At 39.1% G+C, this 20,085-nt stretch overlaps 1 protein-coding gene across 1 annotated transcript; it reads left to right on the forward strand.

The window, feature by feature from the left end:
- Positions 1-1,078: 1,078 nt before the first annotated feature.
- SAMD7 (sterile alpha motif domain containing 7) lies at positions 1,079-18,718 on the forward strand. Its single transcript, XM_004383452.1, has 7 exons — positions 1,079-1,164; positions 2,070-2,194; positions 4,827-4,905; positions 5,964-6,580; positions 7,741-7,862; positions 14,135-14,245; positions 18,518-18,718. The coding sequence occupies exons 1-7, from the start codon at positions 1,079-1,081 to the stop codon at positions 18,716-18,718; spliced, it is 1,341 nt and encodes a 446-aa protein (XP_004383509.1).
- The last annotated feature ends 1,367 nt before the right edge of the window (positions 18,719-20,085 follow it).

The raw sequence follows: 20,085 nt of genomic DNA on the forward strand, positions 1-20,085 counted from the left end.
AGAAAACTATACTGACCTCACAGAAATACAGTGAAAATAAATGAGCATGAAGAACATGTTTAAAAATAGGTGAATTGAATTTGACTTGAATTTCCAATTTGGTCAGTAGGTTTAGGTCTGGGGAGAAAAAAAAAAAAAAGAGCCTAAAGAAGTAATTGCTTATTTTTAGTTTTTGAACTATATGAATGTACTATTTTAAAATTTAAATCAAATATACAAGAAGGAAAGACAGACCATTACCTTGAAAAGCAGAACATTTCTTCCCTAATTTCCGTTTCTCAAACGTAGCTATAGGTATCTCAGATTATTTTTTTTAAAAAAAGTAACAATTGAGGATGAAGAAGCTAAAATGACTTGTTTGCCTAGTACTTATTTAATATTTAAAACAATTTCAAGGACATTAATAATTAACAAGAAAATGTAAGGCAAAATATTATCCCTTTGACAATAACCTCTTTTTCTGATCACTAAGTTCTGAAGATAAAGCATATGCATACTTGTGTTTATGTACCTTTGGCTATAACTTGGGCACTTGTTCTAATTAAATACAGTCTCATACAGCTAGCCTGTATATCCTCTCTGGTTAGATATATTTTTAGCCATTAAGAACATCCCCCCCAGCCTCATTTTCTGTTTTAATCTTATCCACTAAGTAAGAATATTTTTCCAAAGATTGAACAGATGGAAGAATTTATGCCTTTGAACCTCTGGAAATACAAAAATTAAAATAAGCTGCAAGAAAGAATTTGGTATTTCTGGAATCTTTCAAGGCTGGTTTAATTTTATTATTGCTTGTAGAGTGGTATGACATTGCCAGTGGACTGTGCAATAAAATTCAAGGACACATTTATGAAACACTAGTTCTACAATTGTACCTGGGTGCTTACTATGGAGATGTTTTTGTGTAACTAAAAGCTTGGCATATAGTCTTCCCAAGTTCTGGGAAAATACCAAGGGTTTCATTGTCTTCAAGAAAAATTCAAATAGTTCTCAAAAAGTAGAGTTATTTGCTGACACATCTCTCTGGTTCTTTTCAGAATTCCATCAGTGGCAAAAGCTATTGATGATAAACCCAACGATGGCCGTAAACCCTTTCTTGACAATATCAGGGCAGCAGAGGACCTCACTGGGTCCCTCACCATTTGAACCTCGAACAGTGGCCAGGTATTTCTCTCCAATATGATATCCCATCACAGGAGAAAATAGATCATCTTTGAGTTTGGAACAATGTTATCCCCTGTGTTGTTTTATTGCCTAATGCTGTTTCAGTAAACTGGTGCAATAATTCACATGAAGATACTCTGCTAGCCACACCTTCAAGACACCTCCCATTACCTCCCCTTCCAAGCCTGCTTGACCTACTCACTCAGCAAAGAGCTAACGAGCACTAGCATATGACAGGCACTGCACAGGTGCAGACATTGGATACCCTAGATTTCCTGTAATAGAACAATTCTTTCTTTTCAATATAAGTGAAGTTATAAGTACTTTGGTTGCAAGTTCTGGTAGTATACCGTCTTCCCTTCTTTAGAGTATTTTGACATTCTGAGGAGAAAGTAAGTTCCATTATTTATTCTTGTTGACTAAGTGTGAACAGGAAAGTTGGACTTCCAGTGACCACTGAAGCTTGGTAAAATAAATACATTGTCCACCTAGGTATCATATACTGATCCCAGATGGCAAACCCAAGCCAAAGTATGTCCATGAAACGAGAAAAGAATGTTGTGGTTAAAAGAGTATGATGGTCAGTATGAAAGTGGTATTGATTTGATTAGATCTGCTTTTTCAGACATCCCTAAAACTTTACTTTCCTGCTTTCTCACTCATTTTGTCAGCTAGGTCAATCCTTCCTTAGCAGAGTCCTTCCTCCTAATATTTCATACCATATTTCTACTTAAACCAATAGAGACTACAGGATATTGTACTTCATTTAAGGAAATTATGATAGAATCCCATATGCCAAAAAAAACAAACACACACACACACTCACACAACCATGTCAGCAATAGCTGTGAAGATATTTTGTGGGACTCCACCCTTATTTTATCTACTTTGTCTTTTGTTCCTAGAGATTTATTGCCTTCTACTGTAGCTCCAACTGACCCAAGACACTTTTGTGTTTCTTCCCAATTTGGATCTTCTGTTATACCTAATGCAAATATGCCGAACATGCTGTCCAATCATGCCTACTCAGGTAGGAGCAATAAATGCGTGGCTCTTGTGTGTGGTGCCACTTTGAACTGGTTGGCTGCAATGAGCTTGCTATCAAGTTTACTGCTAAATTTTGAAAGCAAAACTGTGTGGTGATTATGTTTATAGTTTCTGCAGTCACTGCCTGAGTTCAAAACATGGTTCCACCACAGTATGACTATAGGCAAGTTGCTTAACCCCTTTAAGCATCAATTTATTCATGCTAACATGAGGAATTACAATACTACTATCTGTGTATCTTACACATGAGGAATGATGAAGTCATGAAAAGATGAGATGTGAGACATAATGGGGCTGAGGGCAGTTGATGTTTCTCTTGATAGGTCATAGAGAGGACTTCGGCTTTTATTCTAGTAAGAGGGAAAGACTTTAGAGAGATTGAGTAACATAGTCTGACTTGCATTTTACCAGATGTCTTAGGCTGCGTTCTCTAGAGAAGCAAAACCAGTAAAGTGTATAAATATATATATAGAGAGAGATTATATCAAGGAAACAGCTCACGTAATTGTAGAGGCTAGAACGTCCCAAGTCCGTGGATCAGGGTAGAGGCCTCTCCCAAGTCACACAGCTGCAGAAGCTGGCAAGCCCAAGATCGGAAGGTTGGAGAGCAGGGCTCCCACTCACAGGCTGTGCAGATCGATGAATCCCAGGTTCCGCAGATAAGCTGACAGCTCAAGTCCCAAGAACGGGAGATGAGACGACAGGAAGCAGCCGCAGGATCCAGAGAGAGCAAAAAGCCAGAATGTCTGCTTATATACAGATTCGGGCCACACCCTCAAGGAGACTCCCTTTCATCTGATTGGCTACTCACAGTATATTCAATCATTAGAGTGATTACATTAAAACACAGAAAATCATGGCCCAGCCAAGTTGACACACAATCTCAACCATCACACCAGGTCACTGGGGAGCAGGGTCAAGCAGAAACTCACTGATATAGTTTTTGAAAGATAAGATAGTCCAGCTTGATCTTCAGTGTTGGCAGGAAATTTGTGGTGCAAATGGTTTGTGTTTGACTACTAACCTAAAGATTGGTGGTTCAAACCCACTTAGCAGGGCTGCAGAAGAAAGGCCTGATGACCTGCTTTTGTAAAGATTATAGCCAAGAAAAGTCTATGGAGTTCAGTTTTACTCTGTAACACGCGGAGTTGCCATGAGTTGGAATCGACTCAATGGCAATGGGTTTGGTTTTTGTTTTACTCTCTCGTGAGCCTGCTCTAGTCGTGTTTTCAGTGACCCCATTCTACTGAAATTGCTCTTATCAAGATCACCAATGACTTCCACATGGATAAATCTAATGATACATTATTAGTCCTATCTTAATTGGGAGCCCTAGGGGCACAGTGGTTAAGACCTATGGCTGCTAATGAAAAGGTCAGCAGTTTGAATCCACCAGCTGCTCCTTGGAAATCCTATGGGGCAGTTCTACTCTGTCCCACAGGGTCACTATGAGTTGGAATTGACTCGACTGCAACGGCTTTTGCTTTGGTTTTTTAATCTTACTTGACCTGTGAGCAGCTTGCTTGACACAGTTGCTCACTCTCTCCTTAAAACACTTGCTTCTCTTGGCTTCCAGACTTATTTGGGAAAGAGGAAGAACCTTGGAATAGATTTGATGAGTCCAGATTTCAGAGAGTCCTAAAAGCCAGACAATTAGAATTGTGCCCTCTACACCTCTACACAGACTTTCTCTGCATCCTTGGGCAGTGGGCCATGGGTTGGTAGTTTCATGCATGCTAGTTGTCTAAAGGAGAATATCTTGAAGCTACTGAACTATAAAAAACATAGTGTTAAGGTTAGAAGAACCCCTAGAGGTCACCTCATCTAACTCTTGAATTTTATAAACGTCAAATACGTTTGTACAACACCAAACCTGGTGATCTGCTTCTGTGAAGATTACAGCCTAGAAAACCCTATGGAGCAGTTCTGCTCTGTCAACATGGCGTCACTATGAGTCGGAATTGACTCAAAGGCACCCAACAAACAATAACAACAGGAGTCCAAAAAAAAAGGAAGAATCAATGTAGCATAAAGTTACCAGACAAGAAAAGAGCCTTGAAAAATCTGGTGGTGGTGCTGTTATTTCAAGTTATTTTGGAAGGCTGGCATGAACAGAATAATGTAATTGATGCCCAACTCCATTGGAACCATTCTGGAAAAAGTATTTACCTCAAATATACCTATAAGTCTAAAGAGAGAGCCTTATATTTTAACCACTTAAATTCTCAATGCATTTATTTCCAGGGGTTCCCAGGCATCAAGAAGCACTTAACTAATTCCTGTTATACAAAAAAAAAGTATCAATTTTTACTTCAAATGCAAGTGATTCACAGGTCATTTCATCTTTTTTCTTTAGAAGTATGGCAGGAAAATGTTGCCAGTCATGAGACCAACAATCAAAGAAAAAAAAAGCAAAACTATCTAGTGTTTATCATGCTATCACCAAAGCAACTCTAAAATGCTGAACAGCAATGATCTGATACCATTTCCAACATAGTGCTCAACTGGCAGCTTTTTGAAGATACTTTATTATATCATCATATTTTATTTTATTATTTTCAAGTGTATGTTGTTAATTTGTTTGTCGGGTGGGTGATGGTTTTCTTTTTTTTAAGGTTGGGGCATTTTACCACCTGAATCCATAAAAACAATGGCCAGAAGAAATGAAATGATTCAAAAGCATAATACTGCCAGGTAACTTAACATTATTTTCTTTATTTTTCTATTCATTCACTTGTTCATTCATTCGTTTATTTATTACACATTTATAACATACATGCTGATTTCTTACAAAAAGTATTTCAGGAACATTATAAATAAGAACATACACAAAACTGTGTACAGGTTAGTTAAGGATAAAAGCAAGTCAGAAATCATATAGTGAAGCTAATAGTGGTATTCGTCTACAGATTACACAGTTTGCCCGTGTCCCATAATCAAAGTATCTAGTTGTGATTCTTCTGAAATTCATATTGGCATTCCTGTAGTAAATGATTCTTATTCTCCCCAAAGATAGCATGCCAAGCTTGCCACCCCCACTTCACATTGCACCATCAGAGCCCAGATAACCTCATGTCAGCTCATCAGTGGTATGATTTGATTAGATTGGGTCAGCTGTAATGACCAGGAGAAAGAAAAGCACAGCAATAATGACCATAATACAAGGGTATGGCCCAAAGGTGAGGGAAGGCATCAGGGTCAGTTTGTTCATACTGAACCTTCAGGGGTCCAGATGACCATTAAGCAATGTGAATTAAGCAAAAACACCAGCAAGTCCTCCCCCTCCCCCATGTTGTTGTAAATAGGGGTGATTTGCATTGATTTATAACAATTGAGACTTGCATAGTTTATTGCCTTTCTTGAGTCCCACTAAGATTATATTGCAGAGTTTAGAAAATCTCTTCCCAGAACTTCAGATTTTTTAGGATTAATCTCTGGCAAGAAACTACATTGTGCTGCATTCTCTCCATCTCTCATAAATTTGCCATATTCTGTTAGAAGCAAAGCTCTAAAGACTGGCCTTGAACTTCCATTGTGAGATTCAGCCAAACCTTTACCCTCAGATCTTACTCCAAACTCTTCTCCCCAGTGGCTTTGTGGGGGATTTATGTTTCCTCCTAAGAAACGTCACATAAGCCTGTGGGGACTCATAGGAAAAGCAGAGGTGCTATCTTAGGGAGGGCAGAAGGCCATTATAATTATATTTCTAATGATTTTCTTGTGTTGTATAAAATATGTTATTTTGTTTTTAGGACAGAAATGGAAATGTATGCCATTTATCAGCAAAGAAGAATGGAAAAAGTTAATCCCAAGGGGCTAATGGGTTTAGGGATACCATTCCTCTATGGCTCCAGTATCCCAGCAGGCCCAGCCACATACCATGGCAGAAGCATGCTCCATGCCAGTGACCTGCATTTCCACAGAAGCACCTTGAGAAACCTTCAGGGAAACCCCATGCTAGTGGCAACTGGTCCACATTTTCTAGAGAGCTGGGAGCAGAAATGTCGTCGTCTCAGGAGAGGTACAGGGAATCAGAAAATTCTAGATAGTGATACCGATTGTTGCAAAAGTCAAGCAGAATTTAAAATCCCAGGCCAGACTCATGCAATTCCCTATGAAAACGATGAGTTTGCAAAAGATCCTGAGACTGAAGCACTCAACAATCAGAAGTCACGGGAAACCAATGAAAAACCAACTGCAGCTCCTGCCAAAACCTGTGCAGAGCTGGAGTCCATCCACAGAACACCCTGGGCAGCCCATAGCACCTCCCTGGAAGCAAAGGCCTGGGACAGCAGCAGGCAGAAGGCCTCAGAGGAGTCTTTCACAGCCTGCAGTGAAAAGAATCCAGGGCCTCCACCAGCTCTGCCAAGTAGGTGTCTGGGGCCAGTTGAAGATCCTCATTAACCACAGGTCGACAAATCCTTAAGTTATTATGTAGTGAACGGTAACAATCATGCCTCTTTTTATCCTACTTTTTCTTAATGATGTCACTTTATTGAAGTCACTATATTAAGTTAATTCCAACAAGCTGTATCAATGAAAAATATATATATATATCTATATAGCTATATAAAGAATTTTCGGTAAACGCTAGGAAAGTAAAGTATGAGGAAGTATAAGGAAACCTATCAGAATTCCATTTAATATGCTATTAAATGAAATTTAAATTTTCATTTAATATACTATTAATTTTATCAACAAAACGGGGGGCCTTCTTGCTTAAAAGTATGAATTTTATCTCCCCTGTATCTAAGTGTTGAAAAAAATAGGCAGTTGAACAGTAGCATTAACTTTCAGGACACATGACTGTTATTATATCTTCTAACCTAAGGAGGTTCACAGTGGTTAAGAGCTCAGCTGCTAACCAAAAGGTAAGCAGTTCGAATCCACCAGCTGCTCCTTGGAAACTCTACGGGGCAGTTCTACTCTGTCCTGTAGGGTCACTATGAATTGAAGTCAACTCAGCGACAATGAATTTGGTTTGATTATCCAAAAAAAAACCACACACTGAATAGTTACCTACAATTTCTTTAGATAAAAATATTTTAAAACACAGTGATTTTTGGCTATGTGTAATCTAGCCATCATACTAACTGCTTCCCTAGTAAGTGTTAATACACCGTTTTGATGAAGACAAAGCTAAATTCTTGCATCACCTAGAGAACTTCATAAACCACATAATACCATAGACCATGGTAGCATTAATCTGTAGAACGAAATCCACAGGACATTTTTATTACAATCTGAGAGAAGCTAGAGGAGATCTGAAGCTCTTTTGTTCACTTACAATAACACCATCTCTAAGGATTCTTTCAGAAAAAGAAAAGAAAGAAGGCAGCTAAGGTTTTTTTTGTTTTGTTTTGTTTTTTGTCTCCTAGTAACTCTTAATATCTTTTAGGAAATTTTTGTGTATATCTGCAGAAAGGGACCACTCTGGAGAGTACGAGGAAATCAGACACAGACCTGTGCGTTTAGCTTCCCTCTCCCTGAAAAACGTATAACCCAAATCATATCCTTTCATTTTTAAAGGAACAGGTGAACTGGTTACAACTGGGGAACATCTATCTTTGGATGAAGATATTCAGAAATGGACCGTGGATGATGTGCACAATTTCATTAGAGGCCTTCCAGGCTGTTCAGCCTATGCTCAGGTGACTTAAATAATATTTGTTTTTGTAAAAGTATGACACTCTGAAATATATTTCCTTGATAACAAATTCCGTCACTCCCATTTGCTCCCAGAGAGGATTCTCAATAGTCTCCCCTTTTTTATGCCATGGGCTCCCCTGGGGCAGGTGCCTCTGATTGGTGGAGCCTATGTCATGTACCCACACCCCAACTGCAGGGGAGGCTGGGAAAGCCAGAGTTGGGCTTCAGTTTCTCTCCTGGGAAGCAGGCTCTGTTTCCCATCAAGACTCCTGAGATGTGGGAGTTCTCCCAAAACTGGATGCAAGTTCAGAAGCCAAACATCCAGAAGGAATGAGAAATGTCTACTACATTCCCTACTCATCCACATAACAAACAATTTTCAAGCACATAGTCCTGTGTCAGCAATTTTGGGCTATTCATCATAGCTAGCAGAAATATATACTTCATTCTGAAAAGGACAAGAAGAAAAAAATAACAATTAAAAACAGGAAGAAGAAAAAAAAAAAAAACAAGAAGGCAACAGATCTGAAAAGCAGGAAGTTAACAGCTTTTAAAATCCTATACTTATGCTGGGACTATATATAAAAATGCACATATACCTATAATTTAGTCTTGTAGATAAATACTATATTTTAAATTATAATGAACTGTTAGGACACTTGGGACAAAATTGGTGACAAAAATCATGGGCTAATAAGTTTTTTAAGTTTATGTCAGTGGTGGATTTTCATGCCCATAGTTTATGTTGTCAAGTGACTTAATAACACAATTCCAAGCAACAAAGTGCCTACTATATCAGGTATCATTATCTTTGGTTTCCATGTTAAAGAAGAATAAAACAAATAAAAGACATTACGAATTAACTGCATCGTAACTGACTGATGTTCAAGCTGATACTTTTCAGATCTCAGTTTTGTGATAATGTTTTTCTTCAGAATAAATAAACAAACAAAAAGAGCAAACCTGTTGCTGTTGAGTCGATCCTGACTCATAGCGACCTTATAGGACTGAGCAGAACTGCCCCACAGGGTTTCTCAGGAGCCACTGGTAAATTTGAACTGCCAAACTTTTTGGTTTGCAGACAAGGTCTTAACTTCTGCACCACCAGGGCTCCTTCTTCAGTATAATGCTGTTAATTTTTTATTCTTCTTTTTTAAACTTTTTTATTTTTTTTGGGGGTCCTGATTATGGGATATATGGAAAAATCTATAGAGTAGTAATTAAAAGTATGGGTTCTGAGCCAGAAAGTACAAGTTTAAATCCTGGCTTTTCTACTTTCTGGACATATGACCTAAGGCAAGTTATTCTCCTTTCTGTGCCTATTAGTGTTTTCATTTGTAAAATGGGGATAATAGTAATAATGTAGTTTTCAAGGATTGTCATAAACATTGAAGAGTGCCTGGTACATTGTAAATGCTCGATGAATTTTTTTGACATTTTTTTCATTTATAAATATAAATGAATGACGTTAGAATTTCTTCATTATATCAGAGGCTCCTATAGAGAGCAGAACTGCGAGCAAAAGTTGTATTCTTCATATCACCCACTTTTGTCTTCTTGCATAATCTGATAAAAATGTTGACATATTTGCTTCTGCTCAATGGGTATAATCTTATTATTTTAGTCATTAACCATGGATAAGTCACTTTTTAAATTAATCTATGCCACTTATCAAGTGCCACATCAACCACAATTACAATGAAGTTGTATAACTCTGATAATTGCCAGAAACAAGAAGCTCTGTGTGTAATGAACATGTGATTACTGATTCCTGGTGAGTTGAATTTGTTTGAACTCTGATTACTCTTCAACAGTCAGTGATCTACAATCACAGAAGTACAGTTTACAATAACTGCTCTTGCAGTGAATAATGTTGCATGCGTTTTATACTTTATAATCCCAAATGTCCCACACTACTTGTGGGTACATAGAAATCACTTAAACACTGCTGATTCATAATCTCTCTCTTACAGGATAGCGTCCCCTTCCTCACCCCAAGAAATGGTACCAGTTACTTCTAGGTGTTTCTCACATGTGTTCAGGACCAAGTCCTGTTCTTGTTCCCTCGTTAAAGTCCCCACAGGCGACTGCAAGAACGTCGCTGTGCACACTCCGTGCAGCGCTCTGTGACTGTGCTTTATACAGAAGTAGGGGGAACCCATCAGCTTCACCCCTGTGCAGCAAATCCTCAGGCAGCACCGCCTGTGCACAGCTGTCACAAAGACCCGTGTCTAAAATGCTCAAACGCTCCACTGCCTTTTCTTTAAACAGGTCAGACCAAGCCCCTGGGACTAGACTGAGTTCCACCTACTAGCCTACTCTCCGTTCTCTTCCTCCTCACCTCTGCCTTAGGTGTCTACTCATCAGCCTGGAAGCATTTGCCTCCTGTTGGCAGAAAAAGAAAATCAGAAAAAATAACCACCACTAAAATCCAAAGCCCCGGTGCAAGTAAATGCTTTCAAACAGATATGGAGAGAGGGTTGGGTGGCTCAGCTTTTTAGGGATGTCCAGGAGAACCTGCCACATATTTTGTTTGTTCTAACTAAATGTGCTGATGGCGCAGTGGCTAAGAGCATGCCTGCTAACCAGAAAGGTCAGCAGTTCAAATCCACCAGCCGCTCCTTAGAAACCCTATGGGGCACTTCTACTCTGTCCTATAGGGTCTCTATGAGTTGGAATTGACTCAACAGCAATGGGTTTGGTTTAACTAAATGTCTAGTACAGAGAACTCAACAGATAAAAATATTCCCTCTATTGAAATAACTAAAATTACCCAAAACAGGTGCACTTGGCCTGAAATGCCCTGGTAAGAACAGAAGGGAAACATCTTCTGAGCGCCAGTGATGTATCCTGCATCCGTGCCTTGGGCCCAGAGTACGCCCACCATGGCTGAGGCTTAGGCTTGCGTATATTTCAGGCCTTGGCTGCCAAGTCACCTCTGTTTGAAAATTACCCCTGACTTTCATGGTTTCTCCTTCTTTGGATCCTCCTTTCACTGCTCACCAGAACCCATACCAGGGAAAGAAACATGAGGTAAAACTTCCACCAATTAAGTATCGTTAACTGTTTTTATCAGCACTCCTTTTTTTGAATGGCAGTGGCTACAGCAGGAAAAATCCTGGATCAGAAACATGAAATACCACCATCGTCACCAGTTGCTATCAAGTCCATTCCAACCCATGGCAACTCCATGGGTGTCAGAATAGAACTGTACTCCATAAAGCTTTCTTCCTTTTCTTTTATTATTGTGCTTTAGGTGAAAGTTTACAGAGCAAATTAATTTCTCACTAAACGGTTAATACACAAATTGTTTTGTGACATTGGTTGCCAACCCCATGATACCTCAACACTTTCCCCTTTTCCACCCCAGTTTCCTTGTTTCCATTCATCCAGTTTTCCTGTCCCTTCCTGCCTTCTGTCTTTGCTTTTGGGCTCATGTGCCCATTAGCCTCATATACTTGACTGAATTATGAAGTACGACCCTCACATGTGTTATTGTTGGCCCTATAGACCTGTCTAATCTTTGGATGAAGGGTAAACCACAGGAATGACTTCAGTACTGAGTTAAAAGGGTATCAAGGAGCCACACTCTTGGGGCCTCTCAAGTCTCTGTCAGACCAGTAAGTCTGGTCTTTTTTTTTTTTTTTTTTTTGGTGAATTTGACTTTTGTTCTACATTTTTCTCCTGCTTTATCTGGGACCCTCTATTGTGATCCCTACCAGAGCAGTCAGTGGTGGTAACTAGGCACCATCTAGTTGTTCTGGGCTCAGTCTGGTGGAGGCTGTGGTAGTTGTGGTCCACTCTTCCTTTGGACTAATCTTTCTCTTGTGTCTTTGATCTTCTTCATTCTCCTTTGCCCCAGCTGGGATGGGACCAGTAGATATATCTTAGATCCATAATGTTATCAATGGTTGATTTTTTGGAAGTTGAATGCCAGGCCTTTCTTCCATGATAACATGTCTAAAGTACGTGAGATGAAATCTCACCATTCTCGCTTCCAAGGAGCACTTTGGCTGTATTTCTTCCAAAATAGACTTGTTCATTCTTCTGGTAGTCCATGGTATATTCAATATTCTTCACCAACACCATAATTCAAAGGCATCAATTATTCTTCGGTCTTCTTTATTCATTGTCCAGTTTTCATGTGCGTATGAGGTGATTGAAAACACCATAGTATGGATCAGGCACACCTTAGTCGTCCAAGTAATGTTTGCTTTTCAACACTTTAAAGAGGTCTTTTGCAGAAGATTTGCCCAATGCAATATGTCGTTTGATTTCTTGACTGCTGCTTCCATGGACATTGATTGTAGATCCAAGTAAAATGAAATCCTTGACAACTTCAATCTTTTCTCCATTTATTATGATGTTGCTTATTGGTCCAGTTGTGAGGATTTTTGTTTTCTTTACGTTGAGGTGTAATCCATACTGAAGGCTGTAGTGTTTGATCTTCATCAGTAAGTGCTTCATGTCATCTTCACTTTCACCAAGCCGGTTGTGTCATCTGCATATCGAAGGTTGTTAATGAGTCTTCCTCCAACCCTGGTGCTCCATTCTTCTTCACATAGTTCAGATTCTCGGATTATTTGCTCAGTATACAGATTGAATAAGTCTGGTGAAAGGATACAACCCTGACGCACGCCTTTTCTGATTTTAAACCACGCAGTATCCCCTTGCTCTGTTCGAACAACTGCTTCTTGGTCTATGCACAGTTCTGCATGAGCACAATTAAGTATTCTGGAGTTTCCATTCTTTGCAATGTTATCTATAATTTGTTATGATCCACACAGTCAAATGCCTTTGCATAGTCAATAAAACACAGGTAAACATCTTTCTGGTATTCTCTGCTTTCAGCCAAGATCCATCTATCATCAGCAATGATATCCCTTGTTCCATGTCCTCTTCTGAAGCCATTACAGAGTCAGAATAAGCAGATCTTGTTGGAAAGGTCAGTGGTGACAGCTGTCACCTGCACGCTCTTCCTCCCTTCACCCTACATCTAAGGCCGAAAACACCCCACTTGTAAATGTGAGAGATGAAATCTGTCTGTGATGGCTTTTACCTACATCCATTTACTCAGAGTATTTGTCCATTCATCCTTTCATTGATTCATGCAGCAACAGTTATTGCACATCTTCTACCAGGTGCCAGCCATGACATTGGGGTACATTAGTAAATAATACTGAGCCCTGCTCTCAAACAGAATTGCTGCAGGTTGGAGGGGAAACCTATAAACAGAGAATTACAATAACTCCAAAGATTATTAAAGAGCCCAATCTAATCGGCCTAATAATGTGTTTAGTGATTCTGTTCTACTTCCTAGTTTTTGCATAGTGCCTGGGGTCTTAAAAGCTTGCAAGCAGCCATCCAAGGCACAACAATTGGTCTCTATTCACCTGAAGCAACAGAGGAAGGAGAGTGAGGAATAGGAGGAGGATATGGAATGTGTGGCAAATTGCCTCTATCAACAATTATTTCCTTTGCCATGAGACCAGAAGAATGGGATGGTGCCCAGCTACCATTACTGAATATTTCGATCAAAGATTCCATAGAAGAATCCTGATCAAAAAGAAGAAAATGCAGAACAGAATGTCAAATTCTCATGGAATCCAGACTTTCTAGCACTATGGAGGCTGGATGAACCCCTGAAACTATTGCCCTGAGATAATCCTTAAACCTCAAACCAACAAGATCCCCTGAAGTCATCTTAAAATCAAACGATAGTCTAGCTTAGGTAGTAAATAAAATGTCTGCCTTGAGCATTATGCTCTTTTAAGAACTATCTATGTGGGATCAAAGTGACAACAGCAACTTGAAAGATTAGATTGGAGACTCAGGGGGCAGTGAGTTTGTGTAAATGGGAGAGGAACAACTCAGAAAATGAGGGTGAGCATGGTTGCACAACTCGAAGAATGTAATCAATGTCACTGAATTGTACATGTAAAACCAGTTGAATTGGTGTATGTTTTGCTATGTATATTCTCAACAAAAAAAACAAGTTTTAAAAAAAAGGAAAAAATGTATACACAGTGGCCCGAGAAGCTTTAAAAAAAAAAAAATAAAACAAACAAATAAAAGAAAAAAAACCAGAGCACAATCAATGTGCTACTCGAGCACAGAAGAGAGAGCAACTAAAACTAAGTAATTTAGTAAATTTTTCTGTCATCCTCAAGTGGTGTTAATGTTTTGCCCCAAACCAAAATATCTATATATATAAAACAAGAATTTTTTTTAAAAGATTATTTGGACAAAGTTAACACCTTTTGTGTTTAATAAGGTATTTAAAGATCATGCAATTGATGGAGAAACTTTGCCATTACTCACAGAGGAGCATCTTCGAGACACAATGGGATTAAAGCTAGGGCCGGCACTAAAAATTCAATCTCAGGTATGATGATTCTGTGTAACTAAATGTGTATTAATGGCATGAAGCATAAGATAAATGTGTTACTTTTATCCTGGTTTGATATAAATGATACCTATTTAACCCCTTCTTGGCTTTTCTGCTTTGTGGGTGGGAACATGACAGAAGTGTGGGAACCTAAAAACATTGCATAGTTCGGTGATATACTTTTCTAGGTGTAGTTAGGAAGGTTATAACTAGTGGTATACTGGTAAATGTTTAACAACCATATCTCTTTAAAAAAAGGGGCGGGGGGAGGGAGAGCCCTGATTCATAGCATTTGCCAATTGCTGTGGTGTAAATGCTCCCACCACGGTTGATTTCAAGCTACCAATGTGATGTCACTGAATACACAATTGGGAAGAGATGCACAGCAGCAGACCATTTCAAGTATTTTCACCATACAGATACAATACATGTAAATAACCTCAAGAGCAGAGATAATAGTAAATAATAATGGTAAAATAATTAGGTAAAAATAATTAGATAGTGATGAGGTTTGAGTATTTATTACCTCTATTTTCAATATAATTTATTTAATTGTAAGTTTATGTAAATTTTTAATAATGGTATATTTAACAACTGGCTTGCAAACTTCCTAAAAATTTAACTTTCAGCTGTTGAGACCTGGCACAAGCTGGTCTCAACACACCACTGTGTGTGAATGTGTTTGTTACATAATCTCTAGAAACCAACCACTTCTCACCACCTTCATTGTTCACCCTGGTCCCAGGCACCATCGTCTCTCAATGGATTACAGCATTAGCCTCCTAACTGTTCTCCCTGCTCTGCCTTTGCCCACCACCCACAGACTATTCACGAAGAATAAAGAATGGTCCTTTTAAATGTTGCATCAGGTCTAGAATGTACCTTCCATGAGAGCAGGGATCTTTATCTGTTTTGTTGACTGGTATATCCCTAGAACATGAGAGACCCGTAATAGGTCAATAAATATTTGTTGAAAGAATGAGCTTCCAAACAGCAACACTAAAAGTGAAACCGAGAAGCAGTCAAAGCAGTCACTAATTTTCCCCAGGATTTATGCAGGACTGCACCTAAACTACTTCAAATAAATATACCAGGAACTGAGATTTCAGAATCTCCTTCAAAAACTATTTTTATTTGCCTAAAATTTTTAGATAAAGAAGTTCTTTATTTTGAATGTAAATTTTGATGTTTCTACTAGCATTCTCTTTTTTAAAACTTGTTATTTTGAAATAATTTTAGATTTACAGAGAAAATAGCATAGACAGTTCCTGTATACCCTTCACCCAGCTTCCCCCAATAGCTCATAGAACCATGGTACATTTGTCAAAGCTAAGAAATTAACATTGGTACAATACAGTATTCTTTTTGTTTTTATTATTGTGGTAAAATATATATTAAAACACATTTGCCATTTCAACATTTTTTGGAAGTACAGTATTCATTTTTAAATTATTCATGTATAGTAAGAATACTGTATCTCTTGGCATACTTACAATGACACTGCACTGTCTTCTTTCAAATCATAATTTCCATTCTTTCAAGCTTTCACCATAGATTTCACTCTTTTAAAAAAATCATCTTCAAAATGTTTCATCCTAACCTGTTTTTTGCTGTTGTTGATGATGCCCTAACCTGTTTATAGCATAATCATCCAGACTTAGATGAAATGCTCACCCTACAGGATTTTGTTATTGTTGTTGTTAGGTGCCATCAAGTCGATTTCGAGTCATAGTGACCATATGTACAACAGAACAAAATGCTGCCTGGTCCTGAGCCATCCTCACAATCGTTGCTATGTTTGAGCCCATTATTGTGCCACCATGTCAATAGATCTCATTGAAGGTCTTCTTCTTTTTCATTGACCCTCTATTTTACCTAGCAAGATGTCCTTCTCCAGAGACTGGTCCCTCCTGATAACATTTCCAAAGTAAGTAAGATGAAGTCTCACCATCTTTGCTTCTAAGGAGCATTCTGGCTGTACTTCTTCCAAGACAGATTTGTTTGTTCTTCTGGCAGTCCGTGGTATATTCAATATTCTTGGCCAACATCATAATTCAAAGGCTTCAATTCTTCTTCAGTCTTCCTTATTCATTGTCCAGTTTTCGCATGCTTAAAGGATTTTACTGGTACCTTGCCACTGACGGAAGGGCACAGGAATGGATACAGGGAGAACATAGAAAAGATTTAGCAGAGCTAGAAACTTCCTAGGAGAGCAAACAAGAAAAAGAAGAAACCCTAGAAAAAACTGGAAAAATAGAAATTATCAAAAAACAATTTAATGATTAATGTGACTTTTTCTTGTGACTACTTTACCACCGGTCTTAGCTTCCTAGTACTGCCATAACAGAAATGCCATAGGTGAGTGGTTTTAAAGAATAGAAATTTATTTTCTCACAGTTCAGGGGGCTAGATGTCCAAACTCAGGGCACCAGCTCTAGGGGAAGCCTCTCTCTCTGTCAGCTCTGTGGGAAGTTCCTTGTCTCTTTCAGCTTCTATAGCCCAGCGTTCCTCAGTTCCTTGGTGATCTTCACATGGTATCTATTGCGTACCTTTCAGTGTCTTCCTTTACCTTGATTATGTTGTGCTGACGTCCCCCATACTGTGTATTATCTCTCCCATCACTGAAGTGTCTACTCTCTAGTTTGTGGTTTTCCCTCCCCTCACTCATCTGGTAACCATCAATGAATGTTTCTGTCTGTGTGAAAATCTTTTCTTGACTTTTTATAATAGTGGTCTCACTATTTGTCCTTTTGTAATTGACTTATGTGACTCAGCATAATGTCCTCCAGGTTCATCCATGTTGTGAGATGTTTCAAAGATTCGTTGTTATTCTTTAACTTTGCATAGCATTCCATTGTGTGTACGTACCACATTTTGTTTATCTGTTCATCCATTGATGGGCACTTAGGCTGTTTCCATCTTTTTTGCTATTGTAAATAATGTTACAATGAACATGGGTATGCATATTCTATTCATGTCATGACCTGTAGAATTCCAAGAAGCAGACAGCATTCTTTCCTTTCGTTCTTCCTCTGTCTACTTCAGTCTAAGATGATGGGTTTTCTGCTCTGGTAGTTTGTTAGACCCACAAGCCACAGGCTTAACTCTTTAACAAAAGATTGTGTAGCCATGTCCTTGGTGAACATTCTAGCACACGTGTCCTTAGTTTGTACAACAGAATTTTCCAAATATTTAAGTTCTGTTTTCATTTTGCATGGTTCATTTTTAAATCCATCTCCTTCCTCTCACATTTTACTATAAGCAGCAAAGAGAAACCACTGCAAGGAGAGGCCCCTTTAAGATTTTGTTTAGAAATCTCATCAGTCAGGTATCCAGGTTCATCACTTACAAGTTCTACCTTCCACCAAACATTTTAACATAATTCAGACAAGTTCTTTGCCACTGTTTAAAAAGCATCACCCTTCCTCCACTGTCCAATCACATATTTATCATTTTCTTTTAAAGCCTCACTAGAAGCACACATTTAATGTCCACATTTCTAGCAACATTCTGTTGCTGACATCATAGGCATTCTCTGTGGTGATAGAAACTTTCTCTATAGTTCTCCTCACTTTCTTCTGAGCCCTCACCAGTATTGCCTTTGACATCCATAATTCTACCAACAGTCTCTTCAAGGCAATCTAGGCTTTTACTATTAGGTACCTTAAAACTCTTCCAGCCTCTACCCATTACCCAATTCCAAAACCACTTCCACATTGTAGGTATCTGTTAGAGCAGCAACCTACTCTTCCAGTACCAAATTTTGTCTTAGTTATCTAGTGCTGCTATAACAGAAATACCACAAGTGGATGGCTTTAACAAACAGAAATTTATTTTCTCACAGTTTAGGAGGTTAGAAGTCTGAACTCAGGGTGCCAGCTTTAGGGGAAGTCTTTCTCTCTCTGTTGGCTCTAGAGGAAGGTCCTTGTCTCTTCGGAGCTTCTTTTCCTGGGTAATCTTCATGTGGCTTGGCATCTCTCTTACCCCACCTCTGCTTCCTAGCTTGCTTGTTTAATCTCTTTTATATATCAGAAGAGATTGACTCAAGATACGCCCTGCACTAATCCTGCCTCATTAACATAACAAAGACAACCCATTCCCAAATGGGACTATAACCACAGGCATAGACGTTAGGATTTACAACACATATTTTGGGGGGTACATAATTCAATCTATAACATCCTCCTTGTCATATGTTGTTAAGCAGAGTAAGCTGGGTTATGGAAAGAATCCACAGACTTAATTACTATAATTATTCTGTCTTCAAAGGTATCTCAGCATGTGGGAAATATGTTCTACAAGAAAAGTCTTTCACTTCCTATCCATACGTATTCAACAAGGCAAGCATTTGACCAACCTGCAGATACATCCTCTCTTTTGGATTTTAATTCCTGGGGTGATTCACCGGGCATTCCTTGTTCCCAGGATATAATTCCTAAAGGAAATGAGCAAGATAGTATGAGGAATTAAAAACCCTCAAGGAACAAAAACAGTCTTTACCACTTTTCCAGAGTGGAGAATATTCCAAAGGGTGTGTGAGTATTTTCCAGGACCAAAGAAGGCCGTGGGGGAGAGAAAGCCCTCCTGGAGCCCAACAGGCTTCCTGTCAGGGCTGAAGTGACTTCAGCACAAAACAGCTGGAGGTGTATCCTTGAAGCAAATGCTAAATGACAGAGAGAATTTGCAAACATCAAGAAAGCTACAGTTGCATGTTCCCAGGAGGAAATCTCTGAGAAAGCCCTAGGACCGCATGCACCGTTCTACTGTGACACACATGGGGTCACCGTGAGTCGGAATCCACTCCCACGGCAAGTAATTTTTTTGTTTTGTTTTGTTTTACCTCTCTTCACTCATTTACCTTCCCCCAACCCTGGAAGAGACAAACGCAACCCAGTAGGGACGGAAGGAAGCAGAGGAAAATGTGCAGAAGTAGGAAATAGGGAAATAAAGAAGCTGACCACAAGGACTCTACTTTTTCTCATTGTAGACTGCCAGCCTGAAGCAGAAAGCTAGGGAAAGGGGAAAAGCTTTAACCTTAAAGTTCAGAGTCTGACTATTACTCAGGACTAGGCGTTTCATTTCTGAAATGAAAACTATTTTATGACTAAAAGTGACTGAAAGACTTCTTATTAAATGAGAGATGAAAAGTCATAGCACCCACCTCAGACTTCATCCAAGGGGTAGAAAAGAGTTATCTCCACAAAGCACGTTTGAAATGGCAAGGCGGAGGGGAGAAGATTAAAGTGGCTTTCTGCTTGCACCCTACGGCGTCCCACTCTTTCAAGTTAACATTTAACAGAAAGTCTCTGAAATGATACACAAGAATCTAGTAGTATAGTTTGTTGAAGGAGGGAACTGGGTTACAGGGGTATGAGGGAGAATTCTCACTATACAACATCTTGTCATTTTGAGTATTTAACCATGAGAATGTTTTTCTATTTTTAAAATCTACATTTAAAATAAACAAATTGTAGTAGGCAGCCTCTAAGATAGCTAGCTCCCAAAGGTTCCTGCTTCCTGGCATTCACGCCCTTGTTGAATCCCCTCCCCTCAGGGTGGGCTGGACTTACTGACTCTTTTCGAGTGACTAGAATACAGAAGACATGATGGAATGTCTTTCTGTGGCTTCTGTCTGCTCTCTTTGGACTGCTCACACTGGCGGAAGCCAGCTTCTAGGCAGCTCTGTGGAAAGGCCCATGTAACTGCATTTGGAAAGGGATCTTCTGAGGACTGCCAACAACTCCCTGCAGGAATTGGAAGTGGATGCTCTCCCAGTGGAGATTTGGAATGACTGCAGCTCCAGCCAATAGCTTGAAGGCATCCTCATTAGGGACCCT

The sequence above is a fragment of the Trichechus manatus genome, unplaced genomic scaffold (assembly GCF_000243295.1).
Source record: "Trichechus manatus latirostris isolate Lorelei unplaced genomic scaffold, TriManLat1.0 scaffold00110, whole genome shotgun sequence".
Lineage (NCBI taxonomy): Eukaryota > Metazoa > Chordata > Mammalia > Sirenia > Trichechidae > Trichechus > Trichechus manatus.